The 23,270-nt window shown below is 40.3% G+C and overlaps 1 protein-coding gene across 6 annotated transcripts in view; it reads right to left on the minus strand.

Moving 5' to 3' along the window:
* LOC139583062 (ankyrin repeat and KH domain-containing protein 1-like) overlaps positions 1–10,196 on the minus strand; it is a 60,130-nt gene extending 49,934 nt beyond the window's left edge. For 5 of the 6 annotated variants that reach the window (XM_071413815.1, XM_071413806.1, XM_071413798.1 and 2 more), the window contains exon 1: positions 9,757–10,196. In XM_071413815.1, coding sequence (XP_071269916.1) covers positions 9,757–10,026 — 270 coding nt within the window. In that variant the 5' untranslated portion in view covers positions 10,027–10,196. The remainder of the gene's footprint in view (positions 1–9,756) is intronic. The other variant, XM_071413824.1, reaches the window with a different exon arrangement.
* Positions 10,197–23,270: the final 13,074 nt, after the last annotated feature.

Consider the following 23,270-nt stretch of genomic DNA (forward strand, 5'->3'; position numbering starts at 1 on the left):
TATGTTAATGATCCTAACCTGCAGCTTAAGTTCTGCTAACCTGCTACAAAAAAAAAAAATCAAATATAGCGTTAAAATATATTTTTCCCATGGCGTACAAGACACTGGGGGATTTGCGCCATCTCAGTGGACTAATCCATTGTGGAGGCTGTGGGGATGGCACAGTCCATCACTCGAAGACATGTGTTACTGAAATTGTATATTTTTCTATTACATAAGAACACATGGTACAACAATAATTTTAAATTCTATTATTTTATAACAAAAGCGCTTTCTCCCACGTTGGATAGCGGTCGCTGTCAGTGGTTCTGAAACATCAGCGCTCTGTTCCAGCCCTTTTCCTAGACCATGTTGCAAGAATAGCAAAGTTCAGCTGCATATTACGCTACTGCTACTCGCTGTTTATTATCTATGCAGAGTCACTATACCCTACCTACATGTACATATTACCTCAATTAACCTGTACCCTAGCACATTGACTCGGTACCGGTAACCCCTGTATATGGCCTCGTTATTGTAACTTATTTTTTTCTTTATGGTTAGAGGCTTGTAAGTAAACATTTCACAGTAAGGTCTGCACCTGCTGTATTTGGCGTATGTTACAAATAAAATTTAATTTAATTTATTTGTGTTGAGAACAATGTGGCAGAGCCAGCAGCAGAGTTAGGAGATGAGAAACAGCCCTTGCCTTAATGGTTTAAGAAAAGTGTGGAGAGGAAACCAACTTAATTAGGTCTATAATATATAGGCTAACTGATAAACAATTTCACAAATGTGTCTGTTTTTAATATTTGCTATGCTGTAATAAAGGTTTTACACTTTAATTAAAACAGACACTCTGGAATTAATAATAATTTATTTAGTGTTTACAATGTTCCAAATTGTTAAATTGTATTTTTTTTTTATAATAACAATAATAATAACAACACATTTTTCTTGATCTTCTAATTGTTATTACTACTATTATGAACATTATTAATAATATGTCATTATCATTAGGAGGCTTAGTATAGCAGCCTTGTATAACCACCATCGAACTGCAGGCCTAAGAGCGCATCCTGTTTAGTATTAATACCATAACTTACTTAAGCATATATTTCAATACTTACAGTTCATTCGCAAAGTATCCAGACCCTTTCACTATTTCCATGTTGTTACATTACAACCTTATTCTAAAATGGATTAAATTAAATAAAAAAACTCAATCTACACAAGATACCCCACAATGACAAAAAAACACAAGTCACAAAAGTATTCAGACCCTTTGCTATGAGACTCAAAATTGAGCTCAGATGTATCCAGTTTCCATTGATCATCCTTGAGATGTGTCTACAACATGACTGGAGTCCACCTGTGGTAAAATCAATTGATCGGACATGATTTAGAAAGGCACACACCTGTCTATATAAGGTGCTACAGTTGACAGTGCATGTCCGAGCAAAAACCAAGCTATGAGGTCGAAGGAATTGTCCGTAGAGACAGGATTGTGTCGAGGCACAGATCTGGGGAAGGGTACATAAACATTTCTGCAGCTTTAAAAAAGGTCCCCAAGAACACAGTGGCCTCCTTCATTCTTCCATGGAAGAAGTTTGGAACCACCAAGACTCTTCCTAGAACTGGCCCCCCGGCCAAAATAAGCAATCGGGCGAGAAGGGCCTTGGTCAGGGAGGTGACCAAGACCCCGATGATCCCTCTGACAGAGCTCCAGAGTTCCTTTGTGGAGATTGGAGAACCTTCCACAAGGACAACCATCTCTGCAGCACTCCACCTATCAGGCCTTTTCTGGTAGAGTTTCCAGACGGAAATCACTCCTCAGTACAAGGCCCATGATTGCCCGCTTGGAGTTTGCCAAATGGCACCTAAACGACAAGTTTCTCTGGTCTGATGAAACCAAGATGGAACTCTCAGAGCATGAGAAACAAGTTTCTCTGGTCTGATGAAACCAAGATGGAACTCTTTGGCCTGAATGCCAAGCATCAAACCTGGCACCATCCCTACGGTGAAGCATGGTGGTGGCAGCATCATGCTGTGGGGATGTTTTTCCAGTGGCAGGGAGACTAGTCAGGATCGAGGGAAAGATAAACGGAGCAAAGTACAGCGGAGATCCTTGATGAAAACCTGCTCCAGAGCGCTCAGGACCTCAGACTGGGGGGGGACGGACTTCACAAATACAGGTGTGCCAAGCTTGTAGCATCATACCCAAGAAGACTCGAGGCTATAATCACTGCCGAAAGGGTCTGAATATTATGTAAATGTCATCAGATTTTATTTTGTAGACATTTGCAAAGAATTCTAAAAACCTGGTTTTTGCTTTGTCATCATTGTGTGTATATTGTGTGTATATTGATGAGGAAGAAAACCAATTTTATCAATTTGAGAATAAAGCTGTAATGTAACAAAAAATTCAGCACGCTCGTAAGCATTCATTCAAACAGCACTTTCCTGCATTTGCCAGCAGCTCCTCGCTGTGCTTCAAGCATTGCGCTGTTTATGACTTCAAGCCTATCAACTCCCGAGATTAGGCTTGCAATACTAAAGTACCTATTAGAACATCCAATAGTCAAAGGTATATGAAATACAAATGGTATAGAGAGAAATAGTCCTATAATAACTACAACCTAAAACTTCTTACCTGGGAATATTGAAGAATCATGTTAAAAGGAACCACCAGCTTTCATATGTTCTGTGCAAGGAACTTAACTTCACTAGGGTAGGCGGCAGCATTCGGAATTTTGGATGAAAAGCGTGCCCAAATTAAACTGCCTGCTACTCAGGCCCAGACGCTAGGATATGCATATAATTAGTAGATTTGGATAGAAAACACTCTAAAGTTTCCAAAACTTTAAAAATAATGTCTGAGTATAACAGAACTGATATGGCAGGTGAAAACCTGAGGAAAATCCATCCAGGAAGTACTATTACTTTGAAAGGCTGTTTTCCATTGAAAGCCTATCCACCATACAAAGACTTAGGACCCAGTTCACGATCTCTATGGCTTCTTCTACACGTGGCCAGTCTTTAGGCATTGTTTCAGGCTTTTACTCTGAAAAATTAGGGAGACACAGCACTTTAAATGAGTGGACAGTGGACATTTCCAGACATGAGTCCAGCGTGTGATCGGGAGTGCGCCTTTCTTGTTTCTCCTTTTCTATTGACGAAGCTTTTGTCCGGTTGAAATATTATTGAATATTTATGACAAAAACAACCTGAGGATTGATTTTAAACATCGTTTGACATGTTTCTACGAACTTTTATTGTACTTTGACTTTTTGTCTGGATGTTGAGAGCACACATTGTGCCTTTGGATTACTAAACTAAACGCACCAACAAAACTGAGGTTTTTGGACATAAAGAGGGACATTATCGTACAAAACAAACATTTGTCTAACATGGAGACCTGGGAGTGCCACCAGATGAAGAGCAAAGGTTAGTGATTCATTTAATAGCTATTTCTGACTTTTGTGAGCCCTCTCCTTGGCTGGAAAATGGCTGTATGGTTTTCTGTGACTAGGCGCTGACCTAACATAATCGTGTGGTGTGCTTTCGCCGTAAAGCCTTTTTGAAATCGGACACTGTGGTTGGATTTACAAGAAGTTTATCTTTAAAATGGTGTATAATACTTGTATGTTTGAGGAATTTTAATTATGGGATTACTGTTGTTTTGAATTTGGCGCCTTGCAATTTCACTTGCTGTTGTCGAGGTGGGACGCTACCGTCCCACTGCTACCAGACAGGTTAAACGTTAGCTTTTTACATGGCACATATTGCACTTTTACTTTCTTCTCCAACACTGTTTTTGCATTATTTAAACCAAATTGAACATGTTTCATTATTTATTTGAGACTAAATTGATTTTATTGATGTATTATATTAAGTTAAAATAAGTGTTCATTCAGTATTGTTGTAATTGTCATTATTACAAATATATATATATATAATAACCTTCTTTGCCCGTGAAACAGAGAATGTTACAATTAGAGGTTGACCGATTATGATTTTTCAACGCCGATACCAATACCGATTAATCGGCAGATTTAAAAAATAAAATATTTTTTTTCCCAATTTTTATTATTTATATAAATAATAAAAATTGAAGAAAAAAATATATATTTTTAAATCGGCCGATTAATCGGTATCGGCTTTTTTTTTGTCCTCCAATAATCGGTATTGGTATCGGCGTTGAAAAATCATAATCGGTCGACCTCTAATTTTAACATACTCTGTTTCACGGAAACATGGTTCTCTTGGGATATACCGTTGGGTTCTCAGTTCATCGCGCAGACAGGAATAAATCTCTCACCGGGAAGAAGGGGGGGGGGGGGGGGGGTATGTTTTATGATTAACAACTTATGGTGTAATTGAGATAACATACAGGAACTCAAGTCCTTTTGTTCACCTGACCTAGAATACCTCAATCAAATCCCAACTGTATTACCTCCCAAGATAATTCTCTTCGGTTATAGTCACAGTTGTGTAAGCCCCCCCCCCCAAGCCGATACCCCGATGGCCCTGAAAGAACTTCACTAGACTTTATGCACACTGGAACCCACATATCCTGAGGCCACATTTATTGTAGCTGGGGATTTTAACAAAGCAAACGAGGAAAAGAATGCCGAAATTCTATCAACACATTGACTGTAGTTCTCGCGCTGCTAAAACACTCAACCACTGCTACTCCAACTTCCGGGATGCCTACAAGGCCCTCCCCTGCCCTCCCTTCGACAAATCTGATCACGACTCCATTGGGTTCCTCCCTTCCTATTAGGCAAAAACTCAAACAAAAAGAACCCGTGCTCAGGACAATTCAACGCTGGTCTGACCAATCGGAATCCACTCTTCAAGATTGTTTTGATAACGCAGACTGGGAAATGTTCTGGGTAGCCTCCGAGAATATTAACAACATATATACTGATACGGTGACTAAGTTTATCAGGAAGTGACTTTTGAAACCTACCCTAACCAGAAACCGTGGATAGATGGCAGCACTCGCTCAAAACTGAAAGCGCGAACCATTGCATTTAACCAAGCAAGGTGACTGGGAATATTGCAGAATACAAACATTGTAGTTATTTCCTCCGTAAAGGCAATCAATCAAACAGGCAAAACATCCGTATAGAGACAAAGTGGAGTCGCAATTCAACAGCTCAGACACGAGACGTATGTGGCAGGGTCTACAGACAATCACGGACTACAAAGGGAAAACCAGCCACAACATCTTGCTTCCGGACAAACTAATAACCTTCTTTGCCCGCTTTTAGAATAACACAGTGCCACCAAGGACTGTGGGCTCTCATCAAAGCTGGGACTGAGAGACTGAAAAACAGCTTCTATCTCAAGGCCATCAGACAGTTAAATAGCCATAACCAGCACATTAGAGGCTGCTATCCTATATACAGACTTGGAATCACTGGCCACTTTAATAATGTTTACATATTTTGCATTACTCATCTCATATGTATATACTGTATCTAAGTCTATGCCACTGACATTGCTCGCCCAATATTCATATATTTTTAATTCCATTGCTTTAGGTGTGTGTATTGTTGTGAAATTGTTAGATATTACTCTTAGATATTACTGCACTGTTAGAGCTAGAAACACAAGCATTTCGCTACACCCGCAATAACATCTACTACATACGTGTATGTGACAAGATTTGATTTAGTAAAAGACCAAGTCCATATTATGGCAAGAACAGCTCAAATAAGCAAAGAGAAACGACAGTGTGTATGTGGGTGAGAAAAATACATTTTGAATTCAGGCTATAACACAACAACATTTGGAATAAGTCAAGGGGTATGAATACTTTGCACTGTATAGGCCTACTGCTGCATTGGCCTGTAGGCTATGAGTTCCATGCGCTCTTTTCTTTAGTCGCCAATGGATCCCAGTATATCAATGTGTCCATATGGCAAAGACTGGTGATCAAAATTATAATCAACTTATGTTAGATAAAGTTATTATTGAAGTGAAACTTTTCCACAAAAATGCACATATAAAAATCATAACTGGCACGCAGAACGGTAGAAAATGGTAGGAATTGTAAGCTTCCCCAAAGTTGAAACTCACGTGCCGACTATGGAGTCATAAAATAATTGCCTCTGTTTCCATGGTCGGATTCTGCGAATAGGCTACTTTGAAGCAAGGTAAGACATGCCTCATAATATGAAATAAAACATTCAGGTTTCAAACAATTAAGTATGGTTTCAAATTGCATACTGCCTCCAGCTCACATTGTAAAGTGGTGGGGTGGGTGATGTGCTTGATAGCCAGTTGCCTGCAATTGAATGGAAGGCTCGCTTCAATTACCAGTTGAAAAAATATATATATATATATATTTTTTTTTAATTGTGCACCAAAACTGTTTTTAACACCGATTACATTTAGAATTGTTGCACAATAAATGGGCTTATAAAAATCACGTTTTACTCCAGCAGCAACCAGCTGAGGTTTGAGCAGGAGGAATCCCGCTCAAAATAGGATCTGTATGCTGAGAGCGTGCGACAGTTGTGTTGGATAACTAACGAAAATAAACACAAAAGAATTCCACAAAATTATGCAAATTATACTATAGTCCGATAAGCATGACGGGTAGATTTGCGGGTAGATTTGCTTTTAGCCAAATCCTTTTAGAGCAAGCCAAATAATTTCATGTTTTAAAAGCTATCCTAGATCAGGATTCATTGTTTGAATGTAAGATGCCAATAGAATAGAATAGATGTCAGTGTTTTGACAAGGCAACAGGAAATGGTTTAAAGTAATGTTGAGGGAGCCTGGTGGGGTCCCTGAAACAATGGACGGTTGTTTGCGTCCATGATTGATGGCGTATTTCCATCAACTGGTATTTACATCAACGACTAAAAAACATTATTTTGCAACAGAATTTTCTGTTCTCCTGGTCATTTTGGCAAGCAACAGTTTTATTTAGCGTCTTTCCATTATTTAAAAAAAAGAATATTTATTAAAAAGTCAGCAATTGCCAGCTAACAAACTCTGATGTGTAACCTGTTCTGACATCACTTATTTTCATACATGACGTCAATTATTGATAGAAACCCTTTAACAGCGGAGTAAAAAAATAAATTCTCAAAATGTTTTCCCTGGCTAGAAGTCAACGAACCTGCATGAAATATCAAAATGTGGGAAAGGAAAATGAGTAAAGTCATTTTGGGTATAAAGTGAGGTCCAAAAATATTTGGACATTGACATTTTTTGTGATTTTGGCTCTGTACTCAAGCACTGGATTTGAAATGATACAATGACTGAGCAGGGTCTGACATTAATGATGGCCCGCTGACCTGGGGCCAGTAAAACCATGTGTTGGGCTAGTGGATCTCGTCTGTCACTGGCCCGACCAGGCCAGCACTCAGCCCATTTTGACATTTACCTGCTCTATTGCAGTCTCCCATTGAAGACTACACGCAAAAAAGTCATGCTATTTGTACTTGAGCAGTATGATTGGCCGTTAATTCAACCACTCTCGTCGCAACTCACATCTTTAGCACTAGAGCAGTACATGAATTGATGCATTCACACAGCCCACATGAGCTGTCTAGAGTAAAAAGAAGCACTCATCAATCCACTTGCTGAGCTTATTTATTATAGGGAAAGTGACTTACAAAAATAAACCTTAAATTCTGAACATACTGTTGATACTGTAGCCCCTAGCCAGATTGATATCTCTTTTGAAATAGACTTTTCTTAAAGGGGAAACAACCTATTTTGTGATGTACAAAAAATGTGACATACCTCTGTAGAAATTCTGATCCGGCCAGTACATTTTTGGCCAACTGGCCTGAATGGGTCAGTGAGAAAAAAAGTTAACATTGGACCCTGCTATGAGGTTAAAGTGCAGACTGTCAACTTTAATTTGAGGGCATTCATATAGGGTGAATCTTTTAGAAATTACAGCACTTTTTGTACATAGTCTCCGCCATTATAGGGAACCAAAAGTATTTTGACATTAACTTGTAGGCCTATGTGTATTAAAGTAGTCAAATGTTTAGCATTTGGTCATATATTTCTACCACACAATGACTAGATAAACAGCAAATGTATCCAACAAGTTGGTAGTCAAAAGCTTTGTTTTGGTTCTGCTTCAAATTATTTTGTGCCCAATAGAAATGAATGGTAAATAATGTACTGTCATTTTGGAGTCACTTTTATATGAATATAATATGTTTCTAAAATCTTCTACATTAACGTGGCTGCTACCATGATTACGGATTATCCTGAATTAATTGAGAATAACGATGAGTGACAAAGTTAGAGGCAAAAAGACCATACCCCCAAGACATGCTTACTCCTCACCATTACCAATAACAGGAGGCTAGCATTTGATGTGCCCTTGAACAAGGTTCTGACTTGAGGGAGTACAGCTACGACCAGAAGTTACTTAGCAGGTTAGGACAATTTATGCAGCATGTTAGGATAATTAACGTGGCAGGTTAGGAAAACAGTTAAGGTTAGCTAAAATGCTCTCCTAACCTGCTACGAGAAGCCACTTCCAGTCGTAGCTGTACTACCTCAAGTCACAACCCTTGAGCAAGTAACTTAACCCTAATTGCTCCAGGGTCACCGTTGACAATGGCTGACCCTGGCCGTGACCCCACTCTCCAAGGGTGTCTCATGAGGAGTTGGGATATGCAACAACAGAAAAACACACACATAATTAACACATGCGTATAACACACACTTGTACTGTGTGAAATAGGTAAAATAAACACCGACAAAATTATTATTAAATGTACACAAATAAAAAATTATGGCAATTCAGTAATTCATTTTTGCTCATCACATGAAAAGGTACCCATTCCAATGTGTGAGTGTGTTGCCTTGAACATACAAATAAATATGTTTTACATTAATTGATCATACATATGAGATTCGTTATTTTAATTACAAAACCTAAACAATAACATGTCAACATGAAAATGGTTAGAGACCAGAATAGGTAGAGGAAATAATTTGCAAACTATAAAATGTCACGTTTGATTTGATCACTGGGGCATTTCTAACCCCTGAAGTTACTGAATGATGTTGAATCACCACCACTCGAGTTAACATCTTCACTAACAGCTCAACATCAAGCTTGTAGCAAACATATCAGGCTGTGTTGAGTTTGGCAAGTGTACCATCAACCATAGCGAAGTACCTGTAAAAATGCTTAAAACTACGTGTTAAGTCATGAGGACTTGTTACTGTAACTACTTAGCGTGCTATTCTGAGAGGGAAAATGTGCCTAGCCAGCTAACGTTAGAACTAAATAGACAACTGGGGTGACAGTTAATAAGCGGATGTATGATTGCATGCCAGTTATTATATCTAACAGGAGCTAGAACGACTTGTCTTCACCTACCTGTTCAAAACAATTGGCTAGTTTGACATAAACAGGCTAACAAACGTGTACCTAATCTTAGTTAGCCACATTTCAATAATTTGCTAGCTAGTTAGCTAGCAGTTGATGGCGCTGTGTGTGTGCTGCCACAGTACTACGTTAGGCCTAGGTCGAAGCCTCCGCCAAAATATTGCTCATATCATGTCAAAATACAAAACATGTCGCAAGCTTGCTAGCCAATAGACTCTGCAAAATATCAGCCAAAATACAATAAATCTGACTGATACAATTTTAGTTGATAGAAGAAAGGAAGGAGGGTTAATAATATCGTCTAAAGGAACGGGCTTATCGTAGGGAACGTTGACTAACATGAATCTTCTTGCCCAGTTTCGCTGGGTTAGCTAGCATGAGTGGCTTACCTCAGATACTTCATCATCGTCGCTGCCAGATCCGGGGCCGGAGGAAAGCACGGCGGCCGCAGCGAGTTTGAAATCAAGCCTGTCAGCTGCAGGCCCACCAGCCTCTCCAAATAAGCGGACTTTCTTTCCACCAACACCAATCCCTAGGCCCCCGAGTCTGGCTCCTGGTGTGGTTCCAAGCCCCATTCCAGAGGATCGCGGAGTCACCGAGTCAATCTCGTCCTCGAAGCCGTCCGTCAGCATTGCCGCCCCGGCTACTGCATCCTGCATACTTCCCTTATTATTTTGTATTCTAATTAACGCAATATTGTCTTAAACTTTCTTTGGGGTTGTTGCTATTTTAGTAATTATGTTTATACTTCAGAAAAATCCAGAAACTCTCCTGAATCGAGAAGAGAATCTCTTTCCACCTTGCCATTAACTTTCTAACAACCTAACTACTTTGCTCAAGTTGTTTTTTACCCCGCCTCTATTCAGAATCATGCATATTATTGGTCAGGAAAATATAATACCGACATATGGTTGGATAGAATGTGGTTGGATACGGTTTGTCAGAGTAACGCACGCGACGTCAAGGTAGGTTTACGAAAAGGCTTTGCTATTTAACGCCTTAAAACGGAATATTTGGAAGATGATTGACCCTTGCACTATATTAAAAAGTCCAACTTTCGTGATACGCCAATCATTGCACCTATCAATAAAATAGTGCACTATGTTAGTAAATGTATTGCCCACAGACTTCTCATGGGTACATAGCCAATGCAATAATAAGTGGTTACTTTGTTCCATTTTCATGTCAGTCACTGCTACCAATTAATGCATTTGTCTGTCCACTGTTAACTCAAACTCTCTGAAGCATGACACTTTTAATAGACCATAAAAGCAAGCCATTTTCCAACGCCTCCGGTGAGGTTGGCGTATGGGTCGCGGCTGAGGCTTGTGGGGCATGAAAAGATCAAACGGGGATATTCCATATAACAGTCTTTCATGGAACAAATGTTGGTGACTCTAAGCATATGCAGAATGTGTCACTGGTATGCATTATCAACTGTACTGGATGGGCACTATTACACAAAGACCTGCTTTAACAAGGTCAAAGAGGTCTCTCAGAATGAGCCATAAGTATTACCCTGCCAATCATTACCCGAAGAAACTCAAAAAAGACATTAACATTAACTGTACTTTTTGTGTTGAGCATCCAGAAACAGTTTTGCATTTATTCTGCCATTGTCTACATGTAAAGAAATTATGGCAAGATATTTATAGTTTTATAATTGTTAATATTCTTGATGACTTTTGTTTATTATAAGGAGAACGTGCTGCTCGGTTTCCTTAAATATAATAATGATAAAGAAAAAATGTTTACCTCATCAATCAAATTGTGCTAATGAAAAAATGTCATATTCATAAATGAAAATTCACTAATAAAAAAACACTCTTCCATGTTTTCTATAAGGAATTCGAGCAGTACATTAAGACCATTCTACATTCTTTCCATGAGAAAGCTGTTAAAACTATCAATACGTGTGTATCTTTTATGGTCTTTGTATAATCTGTAATTTGTTGTACCCCTAGCATATGTTATCATTCTCTGTTATAATACTTATTGTATGTATACTGGTGTTTCTGCAATAAAACATTTAAAAAGACATTCAAAAATGGATGGGGACTATTGAGTATTCTCAGTCAAGCCACTCCCCAAAAAACACCATGGTTTCACGCTTTCCTCTACCACAAACCCCTTTTCAATTATACTTGAGGGCCATATGAATAGCATTCACAATCATGTTTGACCATTTATTTCAGGAACAAATATGTAACTGCCATTAAACAACTTATATTAATTGTAAGTAAGTGGTATATTTCATCACAGCAATGTTATTTCTCTATATTACACACAAAAAAACGTAATGCGAAGGGTAACAGATTTGATCTAACAATTTTGTATGTAACTCATGCTCAATTGAGAATCTCCTTTGAAATAACATTTAAGGACTAGCCTTAATCTGTCCAGCAAACCATGTATATACACAGGATAAGCATGTGTAAAAAAGATGTAAGTGCCAAAATATAAATAGGTACAAGTCTGTAAACTGACTACATTAAAAACAAACACAGAGCATATTTTACACACGCTACATTTAAAATATACACATATTCAAATTTCACTAGGAATTCAGAAGATCTACCCCCCTCCACCTAAATCTGGCAACCCACAAATATATATATTTTTAAGTATACTGACTGTCATTAGCAGGTAAATACATTTACAATCCCTGTTAATCTCTGGACATGCACGTTATGGTGCCAATAGTCTGAATGACACAAGAGGACAAGTGAGCTGGTGTAGACTAATGCAGAGGTCTCCAACTTCAGTCCTGGAGAGCTACTGTGGAATGCAGGCTTTTGTTCCACCCCAGAACTGATTGTCTTCAGTTTCTAGAACCTCAATATTGGAATCAGGGGTCCTGAGTGGTGCAGCGGTCTAAGGCACTGCATTACAGTGCTAGAGGCGTCACTACAGACCCTGGTTCGATTCCAAGCTGTATCACAACTGGCCGTGACTGGGATTCCAATAGGGCGGTGCACAATTGGCCCAACGTCATCCAGGTTAGGGTTATGCTGGGGTAGGCCGTCATTGTAAATAAGAATTTGTTCTTAACTGACTTACCTGGTTACATTTTTAAAAATGTGCTGAGCTGGAATATAAGCCTGCAAACCCACTATAGCTCTCCAGGACTCAGGAGTTAGATATATCCTTGCTAGAAGGCATAAGGGACCAGTGTTGTCTAAGGCCGTAAGGACCAGTGAGCTGGTGTAATTTTGACAGCATGGTAGTTGGCATAAGCTTTAAGGCATGAAAGGCCAGTGAACTGGTGCAGTCTGTAGCATAGGTATCATTTCCAGGTCACAATGTGCTGAGGAATTTTCTGACCTGTGTGGAGACATGGATAATTTTTTTTATCACATGGTAAGAACTTATAGCATGTTGAAACATTTCAGACTTTAGGACAGCACCCCTGACATTTTGGAATGCGTTTTCATTACATCCTGATGGGATAGTTGTCCAATATGTTATAAGCCTGAACTGAACACTCTTTTGGGGTATGTCAGACAAACTTTAATTTGTCTGACATTGGCAATATCTTGAAGCAAGTACAAACCAACATTTACCTTGTCCACCCCGACTTCTTGTTCAATTCGACCATTCTTGAAGTCATCATTAATACCTAGGACCAAGATGGGGATATCTTTCAGGTACTCAAAATCAAGCCTATGACACAGAGGTAGAAAACAATATGCTACACTTCTGGAACATTTTCTTGTGCAGTAATGCCAGTATCAATAAACAGACAGATACAATTATTGATATAAAGCCTCACTGAGGTATTCTGTGGTTCTTCAGACATGGTTAAGGTTAAGGTTCTAAACCTGTTCTTGCATATGGGTGAAGACTTACTGAGTACTGCGGTGGTACAGCCAGAACATATGCTTGTACTGCAGTTGCTCCAGATAGTCAAACGGAATTTCCTGTTCCTCTTGTCCTGTTGAGGTGCAGCCTCTGCATACATCTCTGTAACAGACATTAAATGTTTTGGTCAGTTACTTTGTCAGGCAGAAATATACAGACCAATTAAGCGGCACAAGGAATGCCTGAAAATGACATTTTCAAGCTCTGAATAAAAAAAAATGTTTTGAAAACTTGATTGCTGGCATGAAAAACATTTTGGGACCGTCTCAATTGGCTAGGCGTAAGCGCACGACCGTGCTCGCATACTCCATAGTTCAAATCAGGGGTTGGAACCGGTTCAGGGAATATAACCGAAAACTGAAAATACAATTTTTCAAGGAACAGAAACTGAACCTGGAATGAAAGTGATCCCTACTGTTCTGGAACAGTAACATTATTTTAAAAGCATGGGAACCGGTTAATAACGTTATTTTATGTTCCAGGCATTTTTCAAAAAGCGAAATGCTTACTCTGTCACTCAGAAACTTAGTAGTGTCTGCCTGCAAAATCTTTGCCTGTACATGTGCGTGTTTAGGCTACCTGCCCCTCCCTCCTACGAAGCATAGGCTACTGTACTGATGTTACAAGCTTGATTGAGAAGATGGGGAGAGATTTTTTATTAACTAGAAAATAATGGATAAACTTTTTCAATGCTAGATAAGGATTCTATAGGCCTAGTTATCACGTTGGATTTATCAACTACAGATGATGCTTGTTAGCTAGCTAGCTCAAAGGACATTCAAAGAAGATCCATAGAAGCAGCTCCTCCTAGGTTTAATTCTGTGGACCTAATTCAGATAATACATGTCGTAACAAGATTCCCAGTGCTTTAAGCCTCCTCCTAAAGCCTTTCTCTCCCCAACAGCAAAATGTCAGTCATGCCTCCCGGATGGTGTAGTGGTCTAAGGCACTGCATCGCACTAGGTTCAAGTCCAGGCTCTGTCGATGCCGGCTGTGACCGGGAGACCCATGGGGTGGCGCCCAATTGGCCCAGCGTCGTCCGGGTTAGGGAAGGGTTTGACCGGCAGGGATGTCCTGGTCCCATCGCACACTAGCGACTCCTGTGGCGGGCTGGGCTGACACGGTCGCCAGGTGCACAATGTTTCATCCGACACATTGGTGCGGCTGGCTTCCGAGTTAAGTGGGCATTGTGTCAAGAAGCAGTGCGGTTTGGTTGGGTTGTGTTTCAGGAGACGACCGGCTCTTGAACCTTCGCCTCTCCCGAGTCCGTACGGGAGTTGCAGCGATGAGACGAGACTGTAACTACCAATTGGATACCACGAAATTAGGGAGAGAAAAAAAGGGGTGAAATAAATGTAAAAATTGGCAGTCACACTTGTCTGTATATCACGCATGTAAACAACAAGCTTGCCTGCTCTATCTGCACTGATTGGTACAGTAATTAAAGAGCTAAATGTAAACAACTGTTGATTTCACGGGTTAAAAAAGGAACAGAAAGGAACAATATAAACTGTACTTCATTTTGGTTAGAACCGGTTCATAACTTTATTTTACTGGTCGGAACAGACAGTGGAACATAACAAATATAATAGTGATCCAACCCCTGGAATGTGTCATGGAATGTGTCACATGCTTCGTTAGCAACAGTTGTAGAATAACAGTACAATGTTTACTTACGGGCCCTTCAAAACAAGGCAGAGAGCAAGAAAATTGAGAAATAATAGAAAAGTAATAACACGTAATAATAAAAGTAAAAATAAATACACAATGAGTAACGATAACTTGGCTATTTACATGAGGTACCAGTAACGAGTTGGTGTTTGTGGACCATGATAGATCCTTAGTGATGTGGACCCACTCCACTACAGCCCCGTTGATGTGAATGGTGGCGTGCTCTGCCTTTGTTGTCCCATCAGAGCTTTTCAAAGTCAGGGGTCGTGGTCAAGAGCGCACCTCATCACTGATGTCACGTCCAACCTGGATCGATATTTGGTTTTAATGCAGATGAGAGCACTGAATCCAGCTTCACAGAGATATGATCTGGTGAAGGGTAAAATTTGTTTTCTGGTGCTTTAAAGACAACTGAGAAACTCAGAGGAATATGAGGTCAAATCATGACGTCAGTGATCTTTAGGTCGGAAAGTCGGGGCTCTGGAAAGAGGCCTGAGTACCCGAGCTGGAATTCCGAGTTGGATGAACGTTCTAAACTATTCTTCCAAGTCAAAGCTAGTTTTTTCACACTTCCCAGTTGTCTTGAACTAGTTGAAGTTGGAGACTTCCGAGTTCCCAGTTGTTTTGAACGCGGCATTAATGTTCAGAGGGAGACGAAAGAAACCAAAACTCCTCCGTAGTGACCCGTGAATGCATTGAGTCACATGACAGCTTGATCAGCTGTTCTATTTCACTTACCCGCATGCCAACTGTGCCAGGATCACAGTCAAACGGATTGAGAAATAGGTCCCAAAGTGCTCTTCCAAGTGTTGGACATGAGCAGTCATCACTCATGTGGGACACTTACTGATGCGGTTTTCTGTTAGAAACATACACAGCCAAGGGAAGCTTAAAAAAACAAAATCCAATAAAAATGATTTAGTCTGAATCCACTGATTCGGTCACTCATCTGTAGAATGTTTTTGTATTTCCACTGCATGCTTGCATTCAGATCGTTCAGTTTCCCAAAAACTGTATGTTTGTTACATAGGCAAGGAGATGCATTTTTATTACACCGAAAGTCAACCAAGACAAAACCAAAATCATCCATTGTGAATGTCAACAGTTCCTCTCTCGAAGCAAAAAATCTTTCCAACACTCCCCCTCGATAACCACCAAGCCACTTGCACGCAGTGGATGTGGTTTTATGTAGTTTACAATCAAAGTTACCTGCAGCAGTATATCTCAGAGTTCTGTGCTCAACTCTTTTGCCGCCAGTTGCTCTCAGTGTATCATACAATGTGTCCATATGGCATAGGGAGACATTCATAACTAGTGCGGAGGCCTGCCAACCATCCCACCATAGATGGAGCCCCATCTGTGCCAAAGCCCACCATTCGATCCCATGGAATCTGTTTTCCATTTCATGCTCGGGAATCGTGAGACAGAACAATATGTCCATGTGAATAGCATCCCCCGATATGTATAGAAAACAAAAGCCAATGCATGGGCATCTCGCCCCTCACAGCGAATGTCCATTTGGAGAGCATAAGCTGGGGAATTTGAGTACTTCAGTCAGAGTTTCCTCTTGATTGCTGGCAATAGCATACATTCTTTGTTTAATAGTGTTATCTGACAAATGTGTTGACGTGAGTTTCTGTGCCTCTGCCTTCCCACACATTGTTTTCACCATATTAATTGCGGCCGGTAATATCAAAGTCTCTGCAATAGTGTGTGGTTTCATAGCATAGCGAGCCTTACCATTCACAGTGGGAACGATTCAAGTGTAACGGTCATTGTGCAGCCTTTTCACATGATCTAAGGGCACTCTGGTTGAATTTTATCTTTTAGATTTGAATCATTGTCATTTAGATTTTTAAGGTTGATGAAATAAATAAAAGCTGAAATAAATCCTTCTCTCTACTATTATTCTGACATTTCACATTCTTAAAATGAAGTGGTGATCCTAACTGACCTAAGACAGGGAATTTTTACTCTGATTAAATGTCAGGAATTGTGAAAACTGAGTTTAAATGTATTTGGCTAAGTTGTATGTAGACTTCCGACTTCAACTGTAAGTATCAAAAATAAATTAAATTGCTAAAATATACTTAAGTATCAAAAGTAAAAGTATTATTAATTTCACATTCCTTATATTATGAAAACCAGACGGCACAATTTTTATATATTTTTTTATTTACGGATAACCACTCAGACATTAATTTACAAATGAAGCATTTGTGTTTAGGTAATCTGCCAGATCAGAGGCAGTAGGGATGACCAGCGATGTTCTCTTGATAAGTGCGTGAATTTGACTATTTTCCTGTCAAAATTAACGAGTACTTTTGGGTGTTAGGAAAAATTTATGGAGTAAAAAGTACATTCTTTTCTTTAGGAATGTAGTGAAGTAAAAGTTGTCAAAAATATAAATAGTAGGGCCTCCCGGGTGGCGCAGTGGTCTAGGGCACTGCATCGCAGCGCTAGCTGCGCCACCAGAGTCTCTGGGTTCGTGCCCAGGCTCTGTCGCAGCCGGCCGCGACCGGGAGATCCGTGGGGCGACGCACAATTGGCCTAGCGTCGTCCGGGTTAGGGAGGGTTTGGCCGGTAGGGATATCCTTGTCTCATCGCGCTCCAGCGACTCCTGTGGCGGGCCGGGCGCAGTGCGCGTTAACCAAGGGGGCCAGGTGCACGGTGCTTCCTCCGACACATTGGTGCGGCTGGCTTCCGAGTTGGAGGCGCGCTGTGTTAAGAAGCAGTGCGGCTTGGTTGGGTTGTGCTTCGGAGGACGCATGGCTTTCGACCTTCGTCTCTCCCGAGCCCGTACGGGAGTTGTAGATAGACAAGATAGTAATTACTAGCGATTGGATACCACGAAAATTGGGGAGAAAAGGGGGTAAAATTAAAAAATATATATATATATATATATATAAATAGTAAAGTACTTGAAAGTATTTTTTTAATTTTTTTATTGAATATCCGAAACATACTATATACCTTCAGTGAACTACACCACACCAGTCATCCAACAGACTCCCATTCAGAGTGACACACAGAAGCATCCAGGGTCAATACCCTGCTCAAGGGCACGTTGACAGATCTCCCACCAGGCCAAAAAACATGAACCCAAACCCTCCAAGACCCCCACCCACAGTTCCCCAATAGCTGTCCCTCAACCATCCGAGACGCCTCCCACAGCCCCCCCCAAGAATTTAAAAAAAAATAATAATACAATTAATTCCATTCCCCACCTCCATTCCCCACCCCCCAATGCACCAACAACCAAGAAAATTAACTAATGAGAAAGAAAAAAAAGACAGCAATAAAACAGCAAACAACAATGCAAAAAAAAGGACATCAAGGACAACTAAAATCATAACAGCAATGGCAACTGTATATGTTTGAGTGCATGTCTGACACTATGTGTGTGTGTCCGTGTGTGTCCGTGTATGCGTGTATTTGAATGAGAGTGTGTGCATATGTATATATACAAACACCTGCATGGCATCAGCCTCAGGCAAACCGGCATTAGCAGTAAAAAAAATTATGCACCTCAATGTCATTCAAACGTAGTTTTTATTATGTTTGATTTTTACTTCATTTTTTACTTTTTTCTTTGACCATCATTCTATCTCCCGCACAAGCAACTCCACTTCAACTTGTCTCCAATTCCATATCTCAATCCTCAGCTTCCGTCAGCCCATCCCAACTATCTCTGCTGGCCACCCTCTTCGGATTTCTACACAACATAAACTACCGTTCAAATGTTTGGGGTCACTTAGAAATGTCCTTGTTTTTGAAAGAAAAGCACATTTTGTGTCCATTTAAAGAGCATCAAATTGATCAGAAATACAGTGTAGACATTGTTAATATTGTAAATGACTATTGTGGCAGTGGAAATTGCTGATTTTTTATGGAATATCTAAGTGTAAGGGGCCTCCAGTTTTTTAGATAGACTCAGTCTTTATATTTGCCATCTGGGTCTTGTTTTAATAATAGAGAAATCAGACCTTCCTGCTGAGTACCTGACAGACTGCCATTTCTACGGGAGTAGTTAAAACAATCTAACAATGGAGCTTTTCGTATATCAAAAAAGGCTTTATATACCTCTACCGGTATGCCATCAAGCCCTGGTGTTTTTCCAGACTGAAAGGATTTAATAGCCTCAAAATGTTCTTCCTCTGTAATTTGGGCTTCGCACTGATCTTTCTGTACATTTGTTAAATTTCCATTTTTTATATTATTTGGAAAGAATTCCTTACCGTAATCTTCATTCAGTGAGAGAGGATGAGATGGAAAAGAGAACATCTGCCTAAAACATTTAGCTTCCTCATTTAAAATATAATTCGGAGAATCATAGATGACTCCGTCTTCAGTAACGAGTTTCTGCTAAATCTTTTTGTTAGTGTTCCTGTATTGGAGATTCAGGAAGAATTTTGTGCATTTTTCCCCATATTCCATCCAGTTTGCTTTATTTTTGTAATAGATTACATTAGATCGTTCTAGAATAAGTTCCTCAAGTTCTTTTAGTTTTTCCTCTAACTTATTTTGTATCTCTGTAGTATCTACCTGTACTATTAGTTCATTTATTTCCCTTGTTAGTCTTGTCTCTTTAGCCAACAACTGCTTTTTTATTATTGATAAATATTGAATTGAATGACCTCTGAAGGTACATTTAAAGGTATTCCAAACAATAAGTGTCACGATTGTCTACTGAAGAGAGTGAGGACCAAGGCGCAGCGCGTGAAAAGAACATCTTCTTTTATTCAGAAGAGAGAAAACATGAAACGAACACTATACCTAAACTAAACAAACGACCGTGAAGCTATAAACGTTGCGCACACACACACACACACACACACACACACACACACACACACACACACACACACACACACACACACACACACACACACACACACACACACACACACACACACACACACACACACACACACACACACACACACACACACACACACACACACACACACACACACACACACACACACACACACACACACACACACACACACACACACACACACACACACAGGCTACAAACGTTCAAACATAGACAATTACCCACAAACACCTAAAGCCTATGGCTACCTTAAATATGGCTCCCAATCAGAGACAACAATAACCAGCTGTCTCTGATTGAGAACCAAATCAGGCAACCATAGACTTTCCTAAACACCTACACTCAACCATAGACAATCCTAGACACATACACTCAACACAAACCCATACACTAAAACCAACACCCCCTTTACCATAATAAACACCCAAAACACAAACATACCCCATGTCACACCCTGACCTAACTAAAATAATAAAGAAAACAAAGAATACTAAGGCCAGGGCGTGACAATAAGGGTATTTGCTGAACCTATATTATACTGGAAAAATTCAGTTATAAATTATTTTGTCTTAGTTAAAAATAAGTTGTCCTCCAGTAAACTTCGATTAAATTTCCAATATCCCCGTCCACGTGCAAATTCTATAAGAGTTATGTGAAGACCAATTAAATGATGATCCTATCGATAGTTAACTAATAAAAATGAAATTGTGTAGCTAGCTAGCTTAGTTATTTTAGTTATTTTTTCAAAACTGTTGTCATGAACATATTCTCACTGGAGGTGTTCCCATTATAAAAAGAAAGATATATTAGCTAAATTATTTTGCTAGTTATAAACGCAAAACCTAGACAGCCCAGGTACAAAAGCCTTGGGCAAAGGGTCACAGGAGCAGAGTGGCGGGACAATCCAATAGCGTGGAACTGCAATTCGGGGCATTCCTGCATGTGAGCATTCTTGTATCTGCAGGAATGCACCCACTCGAGCATCCCATTGGTTCCCTCATGAACTAGCACAGCAGGCGGAAGACTGGGGTGACACCGTGTGCTAACTAGCTTTCCGCGGAAGACTAGTAGGCGGAAGACTGGGGTGACACCGTGTGCTAACGAGCTTACCGCCTACTGTGTACCGGAGAAAATCATGCTCGACAGGTGGGGGCAAAGGACACTGTCAACCGGTAGTCCCGGCCTCCCGCTAGCACAGCAGGCGGGAGGCTGGGGCGACAAGGTGTGCTAACTAGAAAGCAGTACTAGCACACGGCATCGCCCCCGCCTGCTGTGTACCGGAGTCCTCCTTAGGACTAGCTGACTAAGGTAAAACACTGTGTTCTTTGCTCCCGTCTGTGTGTGTGTGTGTGTGTGTGTGTGTGTGTGTGTGTGTGTGTGTGTGTGTGTGTGTGTGTGTGTGTGTGTGTGTGTGTGTGTGTGTGTGTGTGTGTGTGTGTGTGTGTGTGTGTGTGTGTGTGTGTGTGTGTGTCTGTCTGTGTATCTGTGTGTGTGTGTGACTTTCTAACCTCAACATAGATGTGTGTGTCTGGGTATCTCCTGTGGAAAATGGCCCTCATGTTGAACTCTAGGTTTCCATCCTCTTAAGCACACCTCTTCTTATGTTGTCAATCTCCCATCGGATCACTGGATACTAATCAGGTGCTGCACAACATAGATACAGACACAATACAATTAGTATTGTGTCTGGAAAGATGGAAATCAAGATTTGTACTGAATATCAGATGTGATCATATCAAATCAAAGTTTATTGGTCACATGCGCAGGATACAGGATGTAGGCTAAGCGTTGCAATGAAATACTTACTCATGGGCGCTTCTCAACAGTGCAGTACACATCCACCATTACATAAGGTGGTATTGTCCATCATGATAATATAATGACAATGTCCCAGTGATGGGTATACCTGTCTGTTTAGGAAGGATGAGTTCAGAGGATGGTGGTCACTAGACCGGGCTGGGGAAGACACTGTAATTTATGATGCAGAGACATGTTGTAACCTTGTGTGTGTAAACTGACAAAAGCTAAAGGGTTCCCCTGGAAGTCTGATAGGAGCATGTCCTGTCCAGCTGGTCTGGAATCAGCTCAGGTATCTGCCACTATAAAGATACACACACAACTGTTAACTTAGCTGTATCTCATTATAAGAATATGTCATGACACCATGCATAAATTAAAGTATTGTGATAATCAGATACCATGTGAGGCTAAGTTATTCCCCAGATTCATTCTTTCTCTCCCTATCATTCTAGCAACTAGACATTCCACTTAGTATAGGTTATGTTTTGTACGGTATTGTCACGCCCTGACCATAGTAAGCTGTTTATTCTCTGTGTTGGTTGGGGCGTGATAGTGACTTGGGTGGGTCATCTAGGTGTTTTTGGATTTCTATGGTGGCCTGATATGGTTCCCAATCAGAGGCAGCTGTTTATTGTTGTCTCTGATTGGGGATCATATTTAGGTAGCCATTTCCTCATTTGTGTTTGTGGGATCTTGTCTATGTTTAGTTGCCTGTCAGCGCTTGTTGTATAGCTTCACGTTTCGTTTCGTTGATTTTGTTGTTTTTGTCTGGTGTTAATTTATTAAAAGGAATATGTACGGCTACCACGCTGCACCTTGGTCCATTCCTAACAACGGACGTGACAGGTATGTATTAATTTGTGGATGTCCATCACCCATTTCGTAAAATAAGTTACAAATTACGATTTGTATTATATATCAAGAATTTGCTTAAATGTACAATATGTTACACATTTTCTAAACGTATGATATGTCACAGGGGATGACGCTGGAGAGGCGAAGCAGGTACGGAGAGTGAAACATTTAATATGGAATGAGACAGGAACAGCGTCAGAAGACAAGTAATACAGACAAATAACAATCAATGCAGCAGCGGGGAACCGAGCTGGGGAGGGAGAGGGGGAGCAGACATTAAATGATATGTTACTAATTCTAGCTAGGTGGATAATGTTAGCTAGCTGACTATCGTTAACTAGGCTAGGGGTTAGATGTTGGGGTTAAGTTAAGGAGTTAGGTTAAAGGGTTTAGGTCAGGGTTAGCTAAAATAGCTAAGGTTGGGGTTAGGGGAAGGGTTGGCTAACATGCTAAGTAGTTGCAAAGTAGCTAAAATGTAGTAAGTAGTTGAAAACTGGATAATTAGCTAAAATGCTAAAGTTGTCCGTGATGAGATTCGAACTCGCAACCTTTGGGTTGCTAAACATTCGTGTTATAAGCCAACCTTAACCATCTGGCTTATGTAACCATACCAAACTTAACATACCATACTAATTTCAGTGTCCCAGTTTTAGGTTGACTATGTTACATCCAGGCCGCTATGGAAGGTTGCGTGGATGGTGGTGCAACAAAGATTCTGATGGCTTGAGTTTGAAGTGGAGGGAGTACAGGGCTTAGCATGTCTCTCGAGGAGGCTAAAAAGAGATTCCGGCTTGGAAAAGTTTAATATTTTCAGAAGGAGTCGGGTAATTGGCTAACGGAGGATGATTGGAGGAAACAGGAGGTCGAAAAGATCAA

The sequence above is a fragment of the Salvelinus alpinus genome, chromosome 1 (genome assembly GCF_045679555.1).
Source record: "Salvelinus alpinus chromosome 1, SLU_Salpinus.1, whole genome shotgun sequence".
Classification (NCBI taxonomy): Eukaryota; Metazoa; Chordata; class Actinopteri; order Salmoniformes; family Salmonidae; genus Salvelinus; species Salvelinus alpinus.